The 24,829-nt window shown below is 42.4% G+C and overlaps 1 protein-coding gene across 1 annotated transcript in view; it reads left to right on the top strand.

Moving 5' to 3' along the window:
- Positions 1–24,485, top strand: part of si:dkey-14o18.2 (neuronal pentraxin-1) — a 30,195-nt gene extending 5,710 nt beyond the window's left edge. The window contains exons 2-8 of the mRNA XM_063185049.1: positions 14,766–14,797; positions 15,334–15,751; positions 15,932–16,173; positions 18,101–18,842; positions 19,388–19,638; positions 21,397–21,576; positions 24,276–24,485. Coding sequence (XP_063041119.1) covers positions 14,766–14,797; positions 15,334–15,751; positions 15,932–16,173; positions 18,101–18,842; positions 19,388–19,638; positions 21,397–21,576; positions 24,276–24,485 — 2,075 coding nt within the window. The remainder of the gene's footprint in view (positions 1–14,765; positions 14,798–15,333; positions 15,752–15,931; positions 16,174–18,100; positions 18,843–19,387; positions 19,639–21,396; positions 21,577–24,275) is intronic.
- The last annotated feature ends 344 nt before the right edge of the window (positions 24,486–24,829 follow it).

Genomic DNA, 24,829 nt, shown 5'->3' with positions numbered 1-24,829 from the left:
TCCTGTACCTTTTCCTGGGATGTGCACAATCCTCTCCTTCAACTGAAAGTCATTGTCAAGACCATACACAGGATTACCTTTTAGCTGCCCAGATTCCCTACTGCAGATTTAACAACACTGTCAACATAAACATAACACTAATGTAAACATACGTAACCTCAAACGTAAAGGAGAAGAGGTCAAAGCCTATGTCGCTGGACCACAGCACAAGCTGTGCCTTATGTGAACCTCTTGGCATTAAATAAGGACAGTCAGGCATTATGTGAACCTCTTGGCATTAAATAAGGACTCCCGTTGCCAAAGCAGAACCAGGAGTAGCCTATCATTAAAGACCCCTCGCACCCTGGCTTCCATCTCCTCACACTGTTGTTGTTGCCCTCTGGCAGGCACTACAGGGGTGAGTTTCTCAAAAGAGAAGTTGTTAGCCTGTTAGCAACTTCGGTAGTTGCCAATCGGAAAATGCATTTAAAACAACAAAGTAGCTAATGTAGTTAGCAACTTTGGTTTTGAGAAATTCACCCCAGGTCAATAGCAGCCAGAACCAACAGAAAGGTTAGCTTATTCCCCAAAGCTGTCACAACACTGAGCGCACACTTGCAGGAATGTGTTCATTTATCAAGGACTGTGTGCCTCGTAGGGAGGGACGTGCACAGGAATTTCAAAGGGCAGTTGCTCTAACCTGAAGAAAGGGCAACCCCCCCCCCCCGCCCAAAAAAAAAAAAACCATCAACAATGAGCGGCCTTCAGAATTTTTAGGAAACTGCACCATGGGTATTATTATTTTTAGTAGTAGTAGTAGAAGTAGTATATTATTGTCATAATTATTAATATGTTTTATTGTATAGTATCCTGAATATGCGTACCATATGATATAACATGCTAGTTTTTAAACATGTAGGCCTACCTATTAATCATATCAGAGATGATCAGCCGCACCTGCCCTAAATGTCTCCTGATCCACATTTCCTCATGTGTGGTATGTGGCTGCCCCTAAATTAAATGAAATTATGAGAAAAAGCCTTGATAGTTTTTAAACCTGTATCAGTCACAGAGATTATCAGTCTTATGCCTACCCTATGTGCAGAGGTCTGTGGCTCTGAGTCATCCTCATCTTAAATGAAATGAAATGATGAGTAAATTAATAGGCTAAATATGAGGATGCTTAATCAATTAACCCACTGTCATCTTTATAATCCTTGTAGCAGCCAAAGTAGACTTTAAGTTATAATAAATAGAAATAGTTAAAAATTGTCAAAAAGATAATTTAATTTGAATTTGAAATTTAATTAATAGGCATATTCCATGATTAAAATGATGAATATTATATAGGAAAGCTAAAACAATAAGAATTCACAGGTTTAGGTCATTTGTTGGGTCTTTTGTAGCCATTAAAAATGTGTACTGTCGCTTTAAGAATGGACGAGCCGGCTTTCATTTCAGATCGCAAAGAACCGTGGCGTGGGAGCACCAGTTCTCATATGTTGCTCTGAAGCTCCGAGCTTCTCGCAGACTTTATAACCTTTTATTTTCATTACATATATTTTAGTTAGTTCATGCACATTTTGTAGGCCTATGTCTTGAGAAGAACAGTAAACGTCAGTTAGGCCTATCACGTGGAGTGGATTTATTTCAATTACATGGACATTGACAGTGGAAACAGTAGCCTATCTTTGGGTCGGAGAATAGGCTATATCAGCGTAAGAAAACGCACTTTCCTAGCGGTCTCACCAAGATCAAACCTCTACAATCCTGAAAAAGATTCTCTGCCTCACCTGCACCTGTTCATTTTTTTTCGCAGCCAACTCTGCAGAGATGTGCTTCCTTTAGCTAGACTACCCCCTTAAGTTCTCTCTTGCTTGATAAAAACGACATGTCATCTGCATGTTTCTTAGTTGGGTTAGCCTTCCACAAAACAACCTGAGCCATGTAAAACGTTGACTGCAAGCAAGCTAGCTGGCTGTCGTATTCCCCCAATATCTGAACGTGGCACACCCCGGCTGTCAGATTATTTAGGATCAAACGTCCTAAACTCGAGATCGGCTTTAAGAGACATTAATTGTGATCATGTAGTTTAATACTGTGTAGTCTGCTGTGTTTCCAGCTCACCTCAGGCCGTCAGGGCAGTCGCTCTACTCCCACGACATCTTCGACATATTTTGCGTCTCTGCCCTGGTCGACTCGCGCATGCTTGTTCCCCCTCCCTCCCATGTAGAGCTGCGCGTGCCCCCCGCATCGCGCATATGCTGCCCCTCCCTTTGCCTATCTCTCGAGGTGCAGGTGAATCTGAATTTGAAAACTTAATTTAGGAAGCTTCAATCAAAAATACGAATTGCAAAGCAAATCAGTTGAAACATGAAATCTTAGCCTATTTTTCCGAGGCATAGGCCTATCTACAGCTGGCTGTCGGGTTTTTTTTGCTACGTGGCGCTGGCTGGCTGTCAGATGTATGATAACTAAAAGTTCTAAACTCAACATTGTATTAGAGAGGTTGATTGTGAGCATATTTTGTACCCTAATATGTAGACTGTGTTTAGGGCTCTAGCCGACACCCAGGCATCTTCAAAATATTTTGTGTGTCTTATAGGCGCTCAAGAGCCTGTCGCGTGCCTTCTCCCTCCCCACCGGAGTTGTTGCGTAGCCTACCTACCTCACATCGCTCGTGCCCATTCTCGACGGGTCTGATGAATTTGTATGACTGACTTAAGTCTTTATTGTACAAAACTTCAATCAAAAGTATGAATTATAAAGAAATCAAATGATATTGAAATATGAAATTATAATTGCCATATAATTTTCCCCTCCCTTGGAAGGGCAATATCAGCCAATGTGGGCAAAAGGGCCGTTGCTCGGGCACCGTGGGCAACTATGCTCTGCACGTGCCTGCTCGTAGGGAGGCTTAAAATCTCATTCTACGTTGTACAATGACAATAAATGGCTTTGTATTTGTATTTTGTATTTGTAAAAATGCATTAATTCCATACATTCTGACCGCCCTATGAGTGCAGTACCACCCGGGAAAAGTCGCCAGCATTCTCTCTCGTCGTACCATATAGAACCTCTCCTATTATAAACGTTACATCTCTGGACGATTGCAGGAGCACTGACTCATGTTGGCCTTTTGGCATGTGATAAGGGTCAGTAATGAGCTAGCTGTTCAGGAGCTAAAGGGAAACAAGTTAAATCCTTGAGAGACCTACATTGCAGGTGGGTGGAGGGGTGAATTCACTGTGACTGATGTTGAGGTACCCAAATTACGGACGTTTTATTCTTCCACTGCTGTTGAAAGACTAGGTGGTAATTACTAGGAAAAAAAACATTAGAAATGTTCAGTCCAACTTCAAATTTGACCAAACCTTCTAAGAATCAGATGATCGTAACATTGTTAGTCTAGCATTGTAGTCTGCAGTAAGGGAAGGCCAGTTACTCAGTGAAGTCATCTGCCAATTGGAGCCAATTTTTGGTCCCCTAGGGGAAATTCTTTCTCTGCACTTTATCCCATTTGGACTAGTGAATCACATTGAAGTACACACACTACGTGTAGTCCGTAGCAGTGTTGGAAGGAAACTACAGCACTTTTCCTTTTACTTTTACTCTACTTTTACTTTTGCCACCTCTGTGCATTGCCCCAGTGCAGCCTCAGCAAACCCCATGATCAGTCCATGGAGACAGTGTTTGGGGAAGAGGATGAATGGCTACAGCTCAAAAAGAAGTCCAGTTACCGTATGTACACTTTGGTTATGATGACCTTCACAGACACATAATTAGTCAGCTAACTTTACTGCTAGTTTAACTAATGCCACTGAGCTATGCCACGTAAGTCAAATTACGCATCGTCAGATCTGTAGAGTGATCTGGCCTGCACCCACTGACTGGGTGATCTGCCCTGCACTCATTGTTGTCAATTAATTGAAGTGACCCATACTAAACAAAGTTAAGAATGTAAAATGGATTGTATTTTGTCCTGCACTTCCTGCCTTTCTTTTAATACAAATTTTAAGAAAAATGAAAAGAAATGAACACTTTACTTTACACCGGCACCATACATACGGTAGGCCTATGACATGACAAACATTGTGTCAATGTCATAAGCATTTTATGACTGTTGTCATTCGGTTATGGCAAAGACCAAGTACAAACACACTGTCAATTTTTCATGACCAGAAAAAGATCATGACATTGATATAATATTTATGACTTGTCCATGACTGTGTCATGACACTATTTTGACAGTGTTGGCGCCAAGTAAAATGTTACCAAATATTTTACATACTATAACCTACTGCATGACCCCCTCCCCTATGTAATTGTTCATAACAGGAGTCAGTACATTATTGTCTTATCACAACAAGCATGTCATAACTATTAGCTAAAAAGATGGAGTGGTTATGTCATCATGTCTTTCTATGAAAACTATAACTAGTAAAGCAGAGGAAGATGTGCTCTTAAGCGCCCTGGCCCAATTTTATCTCTGGTCAAAGCCAGTCACAAGCCAAGTAAGGGCGCAAGTGAAAGCATGGGACCTACTTACCCTGAATAGGATAGCCGAAGCTGACTGCTAGCTGTATTATGAAACATACTTATGACAACACCTAAGACCCAGCTGGGGGAGGGGAGAGAGGAAGAGGCTTTTGTTTCTGTCCCCAAGAAACCCCCGTGCATGTGTCAATCAAACACTTTCTCTCTGAGCTTTGACCTTGGCTGCAGGTCTAGTCGAGGCTTGACCTTTATTAAGGTAAAAACTACCTCAGGGCCCCCTGGGATGCCTCAGCTCACACTGTCTGAGTCTGAATCGGATAACTACAGTACCTCGACTTGCTGCTTTACTGTTTTCACTTACTAGTCACGCAACTTGAGCAGCTATTTATAGCCTCCGTTGTGGGTGGCCCGGCTAAACATCAAGTTAGGATACTGCTGACATAATCATTTTGTCCGGACAGCCAATGTCACCTAGCCTGGGAACTCCCATACTGCCTTTAGTTCTACACAATCGTTTCGATCTGAAAGACAGTCTGGCGAGGATGACTCATAACGTCCAAGATCATGGGCCCTGTGTCATAATGGCATAATGTCATAATGTTATTCCGACCTTAACAGTTTCTCTGCCCAATCAGAGAGCAGGGCAGTGTGTCATAATAGCCAAGTATTCTGCCCCCTACAGAATTTACAATAGGTAAACTCCCCAGACCTAATCTCACTTGTGATTAGGTCTGGTGTTAACCAGGCAAAATGTCACCATGGCTTTGTTCACATTTCATCAAAAGCATCTTGACATCATCCCAAAAGGCACTGATGTGGTGTCTGCTGATATTGAATGATTTGGATGAGCAACTTAAAGTGATACTGTCCCATTTTTGGAAAATTGAGTTAGCCGCCAGCTGGTCTCATAGGACTCAATGTTAACTGCTAGCTTGGAGGTAAAAATTTGCACTGCCATACCCAGAGAACAGTTGAAAGTACTGGAGAACGGTAAAACCCTATTATTTAACTCAAGGGGAAGTGTAAAATAAGCTTATTTCCAAAAATGGGACAGTATCACTTTAAGACATGTTTTAAATTGGTCCCATTAGAATGGCCAGGATCTCCGAAAGGGCTGGGAAAAATGGTGCATTGTTGGGTTGAAATTAGCAGGAATCCTTCTTCAAGGAGGGGCAGATAAGAACAATTCATATGGGTACACAGGGCACTAAGATATGGCTGGGATGGGTGCCCAAAACTGTCTTTCTGGCGATAAATCCGTGTTAACAGTGTCTCTGTATGTGGGGAGTTATGGGCATACACACATGCTAATCATGCTAATTGTGCTATGCTAATCATAGGAGAAGATCCTGGCTTCCGAAAGCAGAAATCTGTGTCAAATAAATAAGCCTAACAAACCAGTTTGCTAAGAGGGTTATGTATGTGTTTGCTCATGTTTGTCTATGTATCTCTTAGCAAAGTCGCTAAAGGAACATAGGCCTACAAAACAAAATGGGGAGCGTGTCTATGTTGCCCATTGTTCCCATAGCCCATTGGTCCCACAGCACATTCCTGCTGCTCCATGTTCCCACATTTCTAAGTAAGAATTTATTCAAATTTAGACCCTATGTTATAAAGGCACATTCTCTTAGTTTAGTCGGAAATGTGGGAACATGGAGTAGAATGTAGGGCCTATAATTTCTTTAAAATGTGGGAACATGGAGCAGCAGGAATAAGCCATGGGACCAATAGGCTGTGGGAACATAGAGCTGACCAGTATGCCATTATTGCTACTACTCAGTATGGCATTATTGCTACATTATTGGTACTGCTAATCACTATTGGTGTATAATGTGTGTATAATTATGTGTATAAAATGTGTGAGGAAGAGATGCACACTCTTTGGTATGTCTGTGGAGGATCTTTTCTTATTATTGTGTCATATTTATTTGTTTTTGTATAAATTATACACACATTATACACATACACATTTCTCCCTCCTCTTCCATTACCACCGCTATTCTCTCTCTCTCTCTCTCTCTCTCTCTCTCTCTCTCTCTCTCTCTCTCTCTCTCTCTCTCTCTCTCTCTCTCTCTCTCTCTCTCTCTCTCTCTCTCTACCAGGCCGTCACTCATTCTCTCTTCCCATCCCTGCTAAGCAGGTATATAAAGAGAGAGTCTTTAGGAGGCAGTTGGGTAGACAGGCCTAATCTCATGGCCTGTGAGACATCTGACTTGTGAGTTGGGGTGGGGCGTGGGCGCACTTGGCCTGGCATTGGAAGGTTCCTGATTCCCCTGAACAGCTCACATCAAAACAAAACAACTTTTACCCTGAATGGTCCCCATCAGACCAAGATCATTTTCCTTAACCCCTTTGCGCAGAACCTATGTCACCAAAATTGTAATGACCAAGCCTTAATTGGTTATTTCAGACTTTTTACATTGTCATAGCAATGTTGTTATGGTGTAGTTGAGTGAGTTAAGCAGCTACTACTGTGTGGTGCTACATTAATAATGATCTATCTTTCTATATGTATTGATCTATCTGTCTATACATATCTGTGCTGACTCACACTTATTAATGCTCACACATTGTACATGTGGGAAAGTGAAGCACACTGCTTGTGTAGTGGGTCCTATGAACGTCAGAACATTATTCTAAAAAAAATAAAAAATAAAAAAACGTAAAAAAGCAAGGGTTTTTTTTTAAAAAGAATTTCAGCACAACCATACATACAGTATTATGAAACAGCAGGTAAAAAGGTGAACGCGTGTGAGGTAGAGAGGGAGGGAGGTAGGTAGAGAGAGAGTGAGAGTGAACGGAGGAGGAGGAGTAAGCATGTGAAAGTTAAAATTATCTCCTCAGCGGCAAATCCATCTCAATCTGATCAGTGCTTGGGGATGGACTAACTAACGTGCGACTCCATGGCTGTACTCAAGGTAACAGTGTATGCTTTTTTATTATAAAAAAATACTTCAATGCTGGGTTTCGGGCATATTGTGTTTATCATTTTCTGTTTTCTTCAAATGTGTGTGGTGGACAAAGCAGTTGTAGTTGTTGCAGGAACGATGCTTGTCTCTGAAAGCTTTGAAGACTGTGATGTTGAGAGGATTTGTATAACAGTGTTTTTGTGTGTGAAGGAAACACTTTAAAATATATGAAGGTTATATTGTTTCTGCTTGAAATTGTTGGGTTTCCAACCTAAAGTTCTTTACATAAGATGCTCTGGATCTGTGTGAGTTGAGTTCATGGAAAGGCCTCAGTGTCCACAATGTACTGCAGCAGCTGAACATTATTTTTTATAAAGTGAAATGGGAAAGAAGAGAACATGTTTTGTTTTTACTCTGGCAGTCAACATGTGGTGTCTACAAGATATCATTTCCTTGAATGGTTGCTCTGAAGAGAATCAGCTGCACAGTAACTGCAAGGAACGGCAATATAAACCTCCTTGCAAAAATGTTGTCATTTCTTTTGGCTGTGTTTCTTCATAACACCAAAAATGCTCATGTTTAAACTAGCTGGGTTTCTTCAGAGTTTGGTCTTATACTTGTTAGTCACAATTAGTTTGTTGAATGTAATAAGAATATACATAGAATTGTTCTCTTTGATAGGCTAGATCAATGTTTCCCAACCTTTTTTGTCTTGTGTACCCCCAAGCCTTTTCATTGTGCCATGAGTACACCCTAAGTCAAGTTCTATATCGCTTTCTCCATCCCAATGTAACTAAGCTCCATATGTTTGTTAAAATTACAAATTTCCAAGTACTCCCTGCAGTGTGCTCGCGTACCCCTAGTGGTACACGTACCCCTGGTTGGGAAACACTGGGCTAGATGGTATGGTTTTAATAACGATTTTGTTGTTGTTGCTAAGACCCTTGAGGACTTTTTTGTTGCACACGTGTGGCGTTGTCTTTGTTTAGCATGTGTGTAGCATTGATGAAGCTATTCTCAGAAGCATCTTGATCAGCTGAGCCCCTGAGCCCATGTCCTCATGTCATCCCTATCTAATCTTCACATCTTGGCTCAGTATAGTTTTCAAATGATGATGTGGCAGTGTCCCACTATTTCCAACCCACCATACTGACAACATTTGAGATGTCAGTAACATAGGACAACTAAAAGAGTAATGTGAACAACACACTAGCGTTGCATGCTATCATGGTTAACTTGTTAGTGGACGTTTGAGGAGATCTCAGTGTACCAAAAACAGACCCTTGGTGCCACTGACTCAGCAAGGTTGCATTGTAATGGCTCTGAACCAAACTCAAGTGCTGATACTGAAAATTGTCCATTCAAACTCCTGATCGACTCTTGAATTAATAAATTAATTAAGCTTTATTATTATTATTATTATTATTATTATTATTATTATTATTATCTTTATTATTATTATCTTTATTATTATGAGCCTCCTGTAATTTTTTTGTAATCTGGGCATTGATGGTCTGAGTTACCCTGGTGGTCTGAGTTAGCCTACCCATCTGAGTTAGCCTTTTGGACTACCAAGGCCTCTGACCAGCCTGAATTACCCAGCACAGTTGTAATAGTTTTACAATGAAAAAATTACACTGTGCAATTACAGCTAGCCGAACACAGCAAATTGAACAATTCAAAGCGAACAATTCAGCAAAATTCTTAAAGCCATGCAAGTTCATTTTATCAACCCTAAAATAATGACCCCAACTTATTCCAGTGGTTCTTCAACTTCTAACAAGATGAACAGCACATCATAATTGACTTTGATAATTGACTCCAAGGGCTATGATTTCACCAAAAAGAAAGGGGGAGGGAGGAAGGTGTCCCTCTGTAGTCCCAGAAGTGATGCAATTCCACTTACGACCTGTAGGGGAACGAAGACGAAAACTACTTAGTGCTGCTTTCAAAACACAGCAGGGTTGTTTGCTTGGATTATGTAACATCTAAGACTAACACTGACTAAGTAGCCTTACCTTAGCTACTGTATATTGTACGTACAGTATTCACACAGCATGTGTGGTCTTTAGATGCATACACTGTACAGTAGGAATATGTACATACAAAAGGTCTGCAGGTCATTGCCGTCTAGATATTATCAACATCTTTTACCCTGCAGTCATTACTGCACTAAATTCCACTACCGACGCATAGTTTTTATAACTATAAGTATTCTTCTATCCTTTTTCATTTAATTTTAATTATTTATGGCTTCAATCAACAAGCAATGCTCAATTTTGTTGTATGTGTTACAATGACGAATTAAATATATTCTATTTTATTATTTATTCTATTACTAAGCTGAGACCAACTGTTTGGCTTCTAATATCTAATATCTCTAATATCTTCTGAGTAGGCTACTTGTGACATTTTATTATAGGCTAATCGTGTGTTTTGGCTGCATGGATCAAGGCTCATAAAATATGAATTAAGAGGTCATCTAAATAAAAGCAGAATATCAAATGAAAGTCACCACAGCACACTGTTTGAACTTCCTCAAGTTCACTGTCAAACTATCATCCTAAGAGCACATGGATGCAACCTGCAGTAGGCCGTGCAAAGGGACCATTAACTTTTTACAATCTAAACCTACGTCAAACCTATGTCAGTCCCTGCAATGTTAAAATAAAAAGAAAACAACAAGAAAGAAGAAAAATTGAGTGTGATCCATTTCCTACTAAAATCTAAACCTACAGAATGCCATCACTGTGTAGAGTTAGTGAGTGCAATATTCTACGTTTAAATCATAACAGTAAGCCTCTGTTTAGCTCTTGGTTGCTACCTGAATTGCTTTCTTCCTCGTCAAAAAAAAACAATTAGAGAATGGATAGAGGAGCTACTTAATGAAATCAACAGTCACAATGAAACCATTAATGAATTGATTGGCTCGCCATGTTCAGCACCTCATTGTAGTCTGTTGGTTGTACTGGTCAAGTTCACGTGCCGTCAGTCTATTTGGCCCCGCCCTTTAGATTTAGACAAGCCCAGACTTAGGCACATGACAGTGAGACTGCACACACACACACAAACAAACAATCAAACGCACACACACACGCACACACGCACACGCACACACACACACACACACACACACACACACACACACACACACACACACACACACACACACACACACACATGCGCATGCATTCATCCATGTGAGAGGGCTTGTGAGAATGGAGCTGCTCAGTAGGAGGCGGGCAGCCTTGCTTCTCTCCACCCTGATAATCTCCAGATCCACTTAAGTCCAGCTATCTGGCTCCTCCCATTCTCACGGCCCCTCCCACCCTTGAGCACGTTGGCGTAGACGAGCCGGGGATTCTAAACCCAATGCAGGTCACAGGCTGAACCCAGTGCAGGTCAAGGCACAGGCCAACCAAGAGACAGAGATACAAACTGAGAGAAAGCCAGACATGCAGACAGACAGGCAGACACACAGACAGACAACAGACAGACAACAGACAGACAGACAGGCAGGCAGACAGACAAACAGGTAGGCAGAAACATAGACAGAATAGATGGAGACAGGCAGAAATACATGTGTATGCCAGTAGACAGTATAATTTTGTCTCATAACGTACCAGCCAGTGGTGTAGTCTATTTTTTATGGTGGGTATACTGTATATTTGAGATTTTGAAGTGGTTATACTGTATATATTTGTGCTATTCAAAACAATGGATCAATCAATTTTAAGTGGGTATACTGAAATCCCTGAAATTTAGAAGTGGGTATACTCCGTATACCCGCGTTCTACGTAGACTACACCACTGGTACCAGCTGTGATGGCTGAATGACTAGAAATGGCTTTAATGGCTGATGTCAATGTTAAACATTCTTGTTTTTCTGCTTGTTTTGATGACATTGCTCAGGGAAGATTAAGATTACCAGTATTTACTTGTCACATACATGTCACATACTGTACATGTCTGTTACTCAGGGTCCCGGGGTTACACGTGTCCTGAGCTGCACAGTGGTCTGAGCTGAGTTTTGAAAGACTAACAGTACGATGTATATTCACAAGAAAGACAAGTTTGTTGCTGAGAATTCACTGCCTGTGCACCTTTAGATTAAAGTTTGATGTGTGCGGTAATGGACATTTTATAAGCACTTTACAAGCAATGAAGTAGACAGCTGTACCAGCACTCTTTAATTTTAAAGAAGAGTTTGATTGCATTAGTGCCAGACAAGTGCCTGTAAATGTGCCCATTTAACTACTGCGTCTTGATGCATTTGTGTGATCTGCGTTTGACCTGCCAGGCTGTTCAAAATCTGTTCTCGCACGTCTCTACAAATAGTCTGGGAGCCCAGGTAGCCTACCATGCACCCATTTCCACCCTACAACAACAAAATGTTTTAACATTACATATGTCCTTAAGAATGTGAGCAGTAACAGTAACATACGTAACTCATTCCAACTATACATTTTTACATTATATTATACATGATCCATGAATGATATAGCCTATTTTATATGTTTCAGTTAGGTGTTGTGAGCTGACAAAAACATTATTCTAATCAAACTCTTTCATTTGATCTCAAACTGGTAATTGGAAAGGACTCATATTTTCTGGGAATTGAGTGTGGAGTAGGAATAGAAACAAAAGGGAACACTAACCCTTGTAAGGTGTTAGGGTCTGTATTGTAGAACCTGTTTTCAGTTTTTCGCTTCCATTAAAGCTCCTGCAGCATGGCTATTTATGGAACAGCAGACTTTTAAACAAACAACTGGGATGGTGATAGTGATTATTCTCTATTTTCTGCTTTTGTTTGGTGATGCATTTTAGAATTTGGTAGTCCTCATATCAGGGGAAAACAGTAATACTATTTTTTTGGGATTACTTGAAAAACAGACTGTAGGGTTTTTTGGTAACACTTCACAATAACCTTCCGCTATGCATGGTTAACTAATGGTTTGTTGTGCATCTATAGTACTATTATAAGCATTGATACATCATTAAATCAATTGTATAATACATACTAAACATCTGTTGATGACAATAATGTATTACTAAATTACTAACTACCAACTAAAAAGACTTTGATTATAGTTGCATAAACTATTTTTAGTTAATTATTTTAGTTTAATATTTAGTAATGTATTATTGTCATCAACAAATGTTTAGTAAGTGTTATACAATTGATTTAATAATGCTTATAATAGTATTATATATGCACAACAAATGATTAGTTAACCATTTATAGCGGAAGGTTATTGTGAAGTGCTACCGTTTTTTATTTCTGTTTGTTTTATGATTACCTTCTGGTTTTCCCTAAACCTAATGCTCCAGGTTCAGCAGAATTAGACTTAAAGTGATACTGTCCCATTTTTGGTAATAAGCTTATTTTACACCTTCCCTTGAGTTAAATAATAGGGTTTTACCGCTCTCCTGTACTTTCAACCGTTCTCGGGGTATGGCAGTGCAAATTTTACATCCAAGCTAACAGTTAACATTGAGTCCTATGAGACCAGTTAGCCACAAGCTGGTCTCATAGGACTCAATGTTAACTGCTAGCATGGAGGTAAAATTTGCACTGCCATACCCCGAGAACGGTTGAAACTTTTTTACACGCTAAGGACACAGCAGCCACGGCAATCCCCTCAATCCTGTGCGCAGACAGAGAGAGAGAGAGAAAGAGAGAGAGAGAGGGAGGGAGGGAGAGAGAGAGATAGAGAGTGGTAGCGCAAATGAGGAAGGACGAGAGATGTGCCAGAAATGACAGACGTGCAGACAGACAGACTTTCTCTCTCTGACTGTAGCTCTCCCTCTTACACATACAGTTAAATAAACGTATACTTGACTCATATTCCATTTGCTCACATTCATATGAACCTTAACACTAATTCAAAGGTGTAGGTTTGGCCTGGAAAGTGACGGGGACATTACAATGGCGAATTGTTCGGCCCGGGTATGCTATTTTTGCATTATATTTGTGAAAAAGTGATGGGGACAAGCTAGGTTTATCTCAAAAGTGGTATGGGCATGTCCCCACCATCCACACCTAAAATTCGCCCATGCCCTAGTTATTAATAAATATTAAACTGTGCCCAGACCCAACCCTAACCCCTAAACAAACAAAAAATGGAAGTAGAGATGTGTTGGCCCTTTCAGTTTTAACAGTGACAAAAAAAAAACTGTTTGTGGGGTCCACAACTTGGGTCGTGACAAGGACGGTTGGACAAGAACACACACACACACACACACACACACACACACACACACACACACACACACACACACACACACACACACACACACACACACACACACACACACACAGACACACACACACCTTATCCATGTAATTGAAGATGAATAAGTGTTGGCCAAGACTAAAAAATAATATAATCTTTTTTTTATTAGAAAAATATTCGAGCATTAAATAAATGGTTGGTGAATAGAAAGTAGGACAAATAGAAACCAGACTCAAGATGGAAAAATATAGATTGTTTTCATTCATATTGAGGATTGTTATGTGTGTTAATTCAATTAATTAAACAATTCATTAATTAATTTGTCAGTGAATTTCAGTAATCATTACATGAAATGAGGAAGAGTTTCTACAGCCAAATCCACTTATTATTCCCGTACTATGTGCATACCATGCAACTTACATGAGACGTCCGAGGTGATTCGAGCTGGACTTTGCAAGGAAAAATCAAAAGGCAGTCAAGAAAACATGGTTCAAAATCAGTTTCTTCTACTGTACCTGTCAATTTAATCAACAAGTCTGGAAACCTGTACAAAATGCAATACATTTTGGAGAAGACTTTGGTTCTTCCCACCGCTGATCTCACACACTTAACACCTCATGCAGTTGACAAAAAAAGAAATCAGGCAGCTCTCTTTCTTCTCTCAGGACAATTATCTGCAGAGGAGAGCGTCCCAGGGAACAGACTAAAGGACAGTAAAGTAATACTTGTGAGGTAATGGCTAGACTGGATATGACGGGACGGATGCAGGCTAGGGCAGATTGCAAATGTTGACAAGTTGCAGCTGCACATTTCTCTGCATTGACTCTTTGTTTTAATTCCAGCACATGGCCTCTGTCATGACACACAGGAACCATGAATGGATGATTCGCACCACATGGGATTTGCCAAACTTTACTGGCATTCAAGGAAACTTTGTCCTCAGTGTGTGTGTGTGTGTGTGTGTGTGTCTGCGTGTGTGTGTGTGTGTGTGTGTGTGTGTATGTGTGTGTGTGTGTGTGTGTGTGTGTGTGTGTGTGTGTGTGTGTGTGTGTGTGTGTGTGTGTGTGTGTGTGTGTGTGGTGTGCGTTGCAAGCCAGCTGGAATGACATGCCACCTCTTTCCTCTCTCCATGTCCCCTCCCCAGGAGTCCTGGTCGCTGTCCTCGCCGGTCGCCCTGTGAGCCGGAACTGACGGGGATTACAGCGGCCGCCAAACACAGGTGATCCAGTTTGGCAGGACCAACAACACACACAGACACTGACAGCCATTGATTCAAGGGAAGCTGCAGAGGAAACAAAGAGCAGCAGCAAGGACGTCAGCCACAATCCCGGCAGCGGCGATAAATCACAGTGGCATGACAAGTGATCTGGGAGTTTCTGGACTTTTTCTCTTCTTCACACTGGTTTTCCATGGAGCACCATTGGTGATTCACTGAGGAGTAATTACGAGAGAGAGTTAATTAAACCTGTCGTGTGGATTTAATATTGCTGTTGGGATTTTACAAGGAGTTTGTTTTTGTGGTTTGCGTCATGTCCTGCTACCGGCTGGTTGTTCTCCATGCCATGGGCTCATGGTCAGCATCCCACCACACATAAAGAGGTAAGGGCTGACGTGTCCAGTGGGGAGGAAGCAGGACGCAACAGGTGACAATGACCACCAGGGGTTCTAGAATCCCTTTGTTGCCCTGGGCAACCCCATTTTCTCATTCCCAGTGTTTTCTGGGTTGTTCCTTGTACGGGCGATACCCGCCACCCTTTTCCCTACTGTATTTCCTCCTCTGTGCCCTCCTCCTCTCACGGACTACTGGTAGTTTGCCTGGCATAGAGTTCAATTATGGTTCGAACCCCAAATTTGTCTGCACGCCCATTCCAGCGGACGCAGACCCCTCCTGCTTCACTCCAGGAGACGGCCATGCCCCTAGTCCCGCCAATGGACACAGTGGTAATGGGCATAGTAGTGATCACGGTAGTGGAGGGCACCATATCTCAGATGATGCCAAAGCCACTATTCTGCACCTACGGGAGAGTCTGGTCAGACAAAAGGAGACGATTCTCGACCAGCGAGAGACCATCCGCGAGCTGACGGCCAAGCTGGCGCTGTGCGACGGGCACCATGGCCCCGGGCACCACGGCCCTAGGCACCACGGTGATGACCACCATGGGCTGGGGCATCATGGATCCTACCACGGCCCTTCTCATCACGGCCACCACACGGACCATCACTCTAATGGCCACCACACGAATGGTCATCACACGAATGGTCACCACACTGACCACCACACTGACCACCACACCGATCACCATCACACAGACCACCATCACACAGACCACCATCCCACGGACAGTCATGGAGCCCATCACGGGGATCACCATGGAGAGCACCACAGCGATCACCATGGCGAACACCACGGGGACCACCACGGGGACCCCCACTACCCTTTGAACAGCCATGGCCATAGAGAGAAGGGGCCTTACATGGGCCACCACAGCTTCTCCCCAGAGCAGACTGGGAAGACTTTAACAGCTCTGAAGGAAAAACTAGAGGCCCTGCAGGTGAGTCTGAAGCAGTTGTAAAAAGTAGGAGTAGAAGTACTCTTACAGATGCAATAACAGCACTAGTAGTATGATTTTGCAAAGCTGTAATATCATACCACTAGCAATTACATTTGTAAGAGAACGTCTACTTATACTTCATACAACTCTGGTCTGAAGTGCATGGATGAGTGTGACTGGTGATAAATAAGTAGGGGCCATAGGAAATATGGAGGAATATTATTTTGAGTTAAAGGTGTACTGTGTAATTTCAGTGAGCAGCATAGGTGCGATGCCTACTTTGTCCACCATCCTACACAGTGCACCTTTGCAGGATAGGGAGATTAATTAGTCCAGGCTGACAGTCAGATTTCCGCCTTCAAGACAAGACTGATGCAGAATCAGAAACATCAGTGAGATCAGAGAAACAAACTTTTTGTTGGATCTACGTCCAGATGTCATGTCAACATATGTTAGATTTGCAAAAGTAAGTCCAAAAAATATGCTGTGTACCAGGGCCACTGACAGCTTTGGCTGGGCCCAGGACAAAGTCATCTGAATGGGCCCCCCCCCTACCCAATACATACAATGCAATGATAAGCCAATTCTGGGCCCCTTTTCTCCCTGGGCCCGGGACATCTGACCCCTTTGTCCTCCCCTGTCGGCTTCCCTGCTGTGTACTACCATAGCTGTTGTTGTAAACAGCCAAATCTTGGATTCCCAATTACTTGAGGATCCTCCACCGCAGGGCATTGTGTCTTTGTGTCCGGCGTCTACCTCATGGAAATAAGAGTCTGTCAGTGTAGAGTGTGTGAGCCCTGCGGTGAGGTGAGGGGTGCTAGCTGCCGCTCCCGTCAAGACCAATTAGTGTGATCTGCGCTGACACGCCATTAAGCAGTGTGCACTGACATCAACCTAAGCCAGATCTCCTGCGAGACACTCAATCGAGCCTGGCGAAGGAGATACAGGGCTTAAAATGTCACACTGCTCTGCCGCCGATAGTATGGTGTTCACACGCAATGGTCCTTCTTCTCTTGAATTCCGATATAGAACATTTTTAGATTTCAGTCATATTTCCTTCTTTCAGTAATATTTCCTTCGCAGCCTCTTACTGCAGCAGGGGTCGCCGGCGACCCTTTTCACTTGCTGAAAATGCTTAACTACATCATAACAACATTGCTATGACATTACAGAGAGCCATAGTGCTGCACTGAGGGGTTAAAAGCCATTTGCAGTGGGGCCCTTAGTGTAAATACAGGTTTTCTTCCTCACCCATGGTAATTTTGCGTCATTTGGTGCTGTTTTGGATGTGGAGCTGTTGGGCGATATCCATGAAACGCCATTCACATGAGCAAGTAAATGGAGGCTCTAAATACGTTTCCTCTAATGAAGTTGTCATGGCTGCTTTTGGTTTGAAACTTTTTAAAAGTCTAACTAAACTGAATGAATGAACGGCAGCGCTGTTGTAGATCATCGTGGGCGCTGGCCTTCAGGAAACTTGCATAAATAGTTTTGTCCACATAGAATGGATGTTTCAAACCAAAAGCACTCACTACATATTATTAGGTCTACCATACCATAGTTAAATGAATTGTCCAAAGTTGAAAGCATATTGGGCTAATTTTGCATGTTTGGTAATAACTGGAGAGCAAAATCACCTCAATCTGATGTCTTTTGACAATATTTGATCATAGTGCGTTAGCCACGTTATCTGTGCTATGTCTGATGCGGACATATGGCAAAACACAACATTCAAAGCTCTTCTACAGTTCCAAACAACACAACATTTACCTTGTAGTATGCGGAGGGTCCCAAAGTCTCCCAAGCTCTTTATGTCTTTGGAAAAGGTTTGGCAAAGCTGACTTCATGAATCTCATTCAGTAAACCTTATCTTTTTGTTAAGTTTATTGAAAAGACTTTCATGTCAACGTTTTATCATTCTTTTTAGACCCGTAATTCGACCAGCACATACTCCAGTTCTCTGAAGGACCTCTTGCAGCGCAGGATCAGTTTGCTGGAGGAGCAGCTCAGCCATTACCACAGTTCCCACCATGGTGAAGCTGGGGGCCACCATGACGACCACCATGGCCACGGCAGCCATGGAGACCACCATGATGATCACCATGGTGGTCACCATGACGACCATCACCCTGACGGTCACCATGACGATCACCATCATGACCCGCACCATGACACACACCATGACTCTCACCATCATGGCCGGCACGGTCATCGCAGCCATGGTTCTCATCATGGTACTCACCATGGCAGCCACCATGGAAACCACCATGGTGCTCACCATGACACTCACCATGACACCCACCATGACCCGCACCACGACACCCACCACGATGACCACCATGGCGGTCATCACAGCACTCATCATGACCCCCACCACGATGTGCACCACGACGACCATCACCACGGCAGCCATCATGACGACCACCATCCCCACAGTAGCCATCACGACGACCACCATCCCCACAGTAGCCATCACGACGACCATCACGACGACCATCACGACGACCATCACCATGACGATCACCATGGTACTGCGCATCACGACGACCATGGACACGCTCCTCTAGCCACTCATGGAAAACAAGTACCAAGACCTCCAGCGGCGCAGAGTGGGACGCATGCCAAACTGGACTCGGTTCTGAATCAACTCCATCGCAACACTGAACCAGGTATAGCTTCTAACCATCGGTTTATGACTCACTGTTACACAGTAACTTTGCAACCAGTCATTATGCTTCTCCACCCCCCTCACATGATTCTATGACTTGTGATTAGTGTTCAGAATAGCTAATGCAAAAAAAGACATTCCTCAGCAATGTAGTTATGTTTGCTTTCAAAGTTCAACATTCTTTGATTATCAGCTTCCTTATATGCAGTGTTGCCAGATGTGTCTGATCAAATCCCGCCCAAAAGGTTCTCAAAAACCGCCAAAATGCGCTAAATTCCACCCAATTTCAACAAATTGCATTGATTTCTATGGGCACAAAACTGCAGAAAAAAGTGCCAAATGGCCAACTTTTCCCGTTTTTACCCACAGACGGCCATCTCAAGAAGCCCAATTGGGCGGCTAACTGACCAATCTGGCAACACTGCTTATATGTACAGGGCATACATAAAATATCGAAATGAAGCTGCTTCTTCATGATTAGAAATTAAACACTACAATATGTACGAAGCAAGTATCATCATCAACACCATTCCTCTTTTCCAGCAGCTGGCCATCCCAACCTCAAGAGCCCAGATGCTTTCCAGATTGGCTTCCCAATGCGGACCAACTACATGTATGGCCGCATCAAGCGCACGCTCCTGAACGAGATCTTTGCCCTGACGGTGTGTCTTTGGGTGAAGGGAGGCAATGGGCCTGGCATAGGCACCCCATTCTCCTACTCTGTCCCTGGCCAGGCAAACGAACTGGTGCTGATTGAGTGGGGCAACAATCCTATGGAACTACTGGTCAATGACAAGGTTAGTGCAGACTCGAAATTCACATCTCAATGGAAGGAGTATTGTCTAATGACTTAACAATGCCAAGATATTAAACAGTTTTTTTATGCAGTGACAATTGTTTGGTCTCAGAATTAGTGTGACAAGTAAAAGCTTGGCCACTAAAAATCTGAAAAGGATTTTTCCTCTAAATTCCGCAATTTTTCCATTGTCTATCACCTTTAAGTTGTGAGTTACTACCATGTAACCTGTTTAGATTGTTTGAAAATTAGTGAAAATATTTCATCCCATCTCTTTGCTTCTACCCAACACAGTGGCATGTGTTCACTCTTGGTCTAGCTTCAGCTCCATTGACTTATGAAGTCTTGCTTGAGCAATGTAGTGAACAGAAAATGGGTGTGAGTAATGACGTTGACTGACTCTGTGCTACATGTGAACTGTGGTGGAATTGAAGCCACATTTGGATCAAAGCCAAGCTAATGGCAGACAGTACATCTTCACCTGACATTAGTGACAAGACTGATCCAATCACTTTAAACTTCAGCACAGTGGGAATCTCTAGGAAGAAAACATTTCTCAATATAAAAAAGTCCAGACATGAAGTGTTGCATGAGAGGATTGCTTGCCAGACTGTGTCGTGCGGCTCCTACAGATTTAATCCTGTGAGTGGGTGTAGGTCTTTGTCTGCCTTGACGATTAATTAATTAAGGATGGCGGGTTTCGTGGTGATGAGTGGCTTTACTGTAGGAAGCCAGTCAAAACAACCTTCAAAGAAAAGTGTGTCAAGTTTTGGAAAATATTCAACGTGATTGACCTTCTGACTTTGCTTACCTTCTCCATGTTAAAAGATTAGGGTCACGGTCGGAGCATAAACATTGTGCGTAGATCACACAATGCAGGAGGCCAGTCAAAACAACTTTCAAAGAAAAGTGTGTCAAGTTTTGGAAAATATTCAGCGTGATTGACCTTCTGACTTTGCTTACCTTCTCCATGTTAAAAGATTAGGGTCACGGTCAGAGCATAAACATTGTGCGTAGTAGATCACCTCCGTCATTGGAGCCTCTAGTCTACACAACCTAATTCTGATTCTCGGAAGGCTGATCAGGTTGCTTTGTTTTGTGCTTACACTAATTTGTTTGATGTAGGAGAAACTGGAATGACATGAAGACAGCCAAGTTTCAGTGCCAGTGCTCATTATCCTTTTATAGTACTTCTATCTCTCCCTCAAGAATGTAATGCCGTATGGGGTTTTTTTCAGCCAGGGATTTTGGAAGCAAGTCCTATCCAATATGGTCGTTAAGAGTTCTTGAATCATAAATTTCAATGACAAGTCCCAGTTTCCAAACTATCATGCTGCAGCAATGGTTCTTAACCTTTTTTTGATGCACCCCTGACTTGTGTCCAATACAAGTCACCCCCTCCCCGTTCTTAAAAAAAAAACAGTACCTTTGTGACATCCAGTGTCACGATTCAGTCCTCCAGAGCAAGCAAGTTTTCTTTTGTTGATAATTTGTTAGCCTAATAGCCTGTCTGCTATAAAAGTGGTCCAAAAAAGAAGGAAAAAACACAACCTGAAAAAACTCAGCCTGAAATTATCTCAGTCTCTCACTCTCTTTCTCTCACTCTCTTTCTGCATTCCTCCTTCTCTACCAGTTTCATCCCTCTGTGTATTGATTTAATTCTCATCATCTCTCCCTCTCTCTCTCTCTCTCTCTCTCTCTCTCTCTCTCTCTCTCTCACACACTCTCACTCTCTCTCTCTCTCCTTGTTTGCCTCCAGGCGGTGACTCTGCCTCTGTCCATAACTGACAGTAAATGGCACCACTTGTGCATTACTTGGTCCACGAGGGACGGTGTGTGGGAGGCGTACCAGGATGGTGTGAAGAGGGGCGCGGGAGAGAGCCTCTCAGCTTGGCACCCCATCAAACCCGGCGGAGTTTTCATCCTCGGCCAAGAGCAGGTAAAAGTATCTCCTCCTCCTTCAGGATTCATAGAGTGCCTCCACCCTCCACTGTGCACTGTGAACAGTACATCAAGGTGGCAGTGGGCCAAGCAGCTCCAGAATAATGTTAGCTGCATAAATTGTCCAGGGGGCTTGTTTTTTTTACTGTCCCTTTTTATAAAAAATGTAATGAATGTCTTGGTAACCAGACAGACAGACATATTCACTGAGCTGAACTGGTAATGCGCATGAGAAAAAAAACTCACTTTGTGTGGACAAATATTTTAATTACGATCCATATTAGTTTTCGCCATACCTCAATTCACAGCAGAGGCACAGGCACCTCTAATGCACAAGGTAAAACTATTATGCCTTGGGCCCTAATCCAAAAAGCTCCTTTAAAAACTACCTCTCCTGGTAGTTACACATAAACACAAGCTACTATAACAGCCTTAAATATGCAGTATGTAGGATTGTGGCCAGCATAGGTATTGCAATATTCTTTCAATGCAGCACAAAGAGTGCTGTCTATTGCTAAATTTGATCTTTTTATGAAAATGTTCTAATTAATAATCTCATATTTACCAGTTTGACCAAAGTCAATTACGTTTTGTCAAATGACACATATGGAGAAGATCCAGCTTTTATGTATGAAAAGAGCGATATATAATATAACATAAGTCATATTGAATACTTAAAATTTGATGGTGATGTTAAGTAGTCATGAAAAGGTAACATTACTGAATGGTCAGCACGAATTGTGGAAATAAACTGATAAAAATATTTCATACTGCACCGTTAATATTGGCGAAGAGGTACAGGTAGGCAGGTTCAAGTACAGTATCTCCGCCTACAGGGTTCATAGAATATGTCCAGTGCACTGAACTGTAGTCTCTACAAGTTAACTGTTGTTGTTGTTGTTGTAGTAAAAATGTGATGATTGACAGACATAATAAGCATACAGACAGACAGATTTTTGCAGAACTGAATTGAACTGGTAATGCGCATGAGGAAAAAAACTCACTTTGTGTGGATAAACATTTGCAACAAAGGCACCACCAGCGCTAAGGCACAAGGTAGCCTACCTAAGAACAAAATGCCTTGGGCCCTATATGGAAATCTAAAAGGCTCCACCAAAATGAATACTCACTCTCCCCTTGGTAGTTAAACTGCAACAGTAAAGGTGCCACTATTCATTAGCAGAAAGTATGTTTTAAAAAATAAAGGGACTTTGTGAAGGATTGTGTCAGTAATTTAATGAAATTTGTGAAGAAGATACCTGAAAACAAACGAGCAGTTCACCATGCATGTGCTACAGTATGACAGCTAGCATGAATCAGCGTGTGCATTCATTCACAGCCGAGAGCACATTTGAGGGTGTAATTTTTCACTGTAATTCATGACTGCTGTCAGAACCTGACAGCTGCTAGTGACACGTTCAGATAGAGATGTTGACATGTGTTTGACATTTTAAAGGGACCTTACTCCTGAATGCATAGCCTTGACCAATATGTGTGACATCCCTTCACTCACAAAACACGGCACCTGCTGTGTTGGCTTAGGGATGATCGATTGGCATACAGATGCGGATAGAATATGAGTGTCAAAAACATGACAACATGAATTTCTCTCATGCAACCAGGCTTTATGTCCCTGACTGGGTACACCACAATCCTGCCAAAATGTTGCTAATGACTTATTTGTTTAGGATTAAAATGTAGAATTAAAAACTACTGATACAGATATGGCTACTGTCAAAACATGACAACATGAATCTCTCATGTCAACATGTACAGTATATGGGAGGGATTACATTTTGTTTGTGTCGCCATGTTACCGGGGACGACAATCCTACCAATATTGTAGAAGCCTTAGTTTAGGTTTGAAATCTTATTCTAGGGTTAAAAACTATTGACACAGTCGTCAAGCAAGTCACAGTACAGGAGGCAATGTTCCAGGTACATTGCACACTTCTTATCACTGGTTTAACATTTAAGAGTGTGGGTTTTTGAGCATTCTATAAAAAGAATGCGTTCTATAACAATGCAAGATTCTATAATTCCATATTGTATTGAATGACGCCCAGAATTCTATAGAACTTTCACTGCCGAACATTCCCGTCGCACCGGTGTGACGGTACACTCTTAAAGGTGGGAGCGTCAGAGCTGTCAGATGTCAGAGTTGAAAGGAAGGACCACTCCTCAGTGTGCAGGAGAGTGTTACATAACTGTCTTTGTCGATGTCAAACTATTCAGAATGCTAATTTACTCCTAAAGTGCTGAAAAGATACACAGTGCACTGAAATGTGAAAATACTTTATTTTACGGTTTCTTTTTAGAGCCTGTACATGAATCAGTAATATTATGTCGGCCCTATGTTCCCTGATATAGACCTAACCCTAACCCTAATATAGGCCTACAGTGCAGCCAGTACCCAGTACATAATGTTACATGTTGTTTTACATGTTGTTAACTAATTAATGGAATAGGAACCAAATTTAACACGGCATTATACTGTATATTTGTTGCAGAATGGCAATGACCGAGTTGTAGTGCATTACTAAAGGCCCAGTGTTATGTCATAGTAGAGTAGTACTATGGTAATTAATCTTTCAATGACTATTACAGCGTGCCTCAGATGGTACGGCGTGCAGTATGGGGCTACATTGCAAATATACACCAATTTACTAAAGTCCCTTTTATTTGTCTGCGCTGCAGGACACTCTCGGTGGACGGTTTGACGCCACCCAGTCGTTCGTGGGCGAGATGTCCGATCTGCAGCTGTGGTCGCGCGTGCTGACGCCACAGGAGATCAACAACCAGGCTTCCTGCCGATCCCACCTCACCGGGGACATCATCACATGGATGGAGTCTGTGGTGGAGTTGCATGGTGGGGTCACCAAATACCCATTTGACCCTTGCCACTGACTACACACAGCCTGAAACAAAATGGCCGCCGTGCAGCGCGAGTCGACAGGCCTGGGGAAAAAAGCTCTTTTTTTTTACTGATGAAGGATAATGATTGAGGATAAAGAATGACAATTCAACACTAACAAACACCAATCGCAGAGAGTGAGAGGAGAAGAATAAGCTAAAACACCCGGAGTGGCATTGGGAGGGAGCGTGTCCTGCCATTGCTATAAGAGTCACCATTTACTGCTAATAGGATTCGCTATCTTTACACGGGGACCCTGTAGGACCTGGTATTAGCCGAGCACCTTATTATCCACGACTAAGTGGTGGCAATCCCCTCATGTGTCTCCTGGCTTCAT

The sequence above is a fragment of the Engraulis encrasicolus genome, chromosome 20 (assembly GCF_034702125.1).
Source record: "Engraulis encrasicolus isolate BLACKSEA-1 chromosome 20, IST_EnEncr_1.0, whole genome shotgun sequence".
NCBI classification, from domain to species: domain Eukaryota; kingdom Metazoa; phylum Chordata; class Actinopteri; order Clupeiformes; family Engraulidae; genus Engraulis; species Engraulis encrasicolus.
This window is presented reverse-complemented; position numbering and strand designations above follow the sequence as displayed.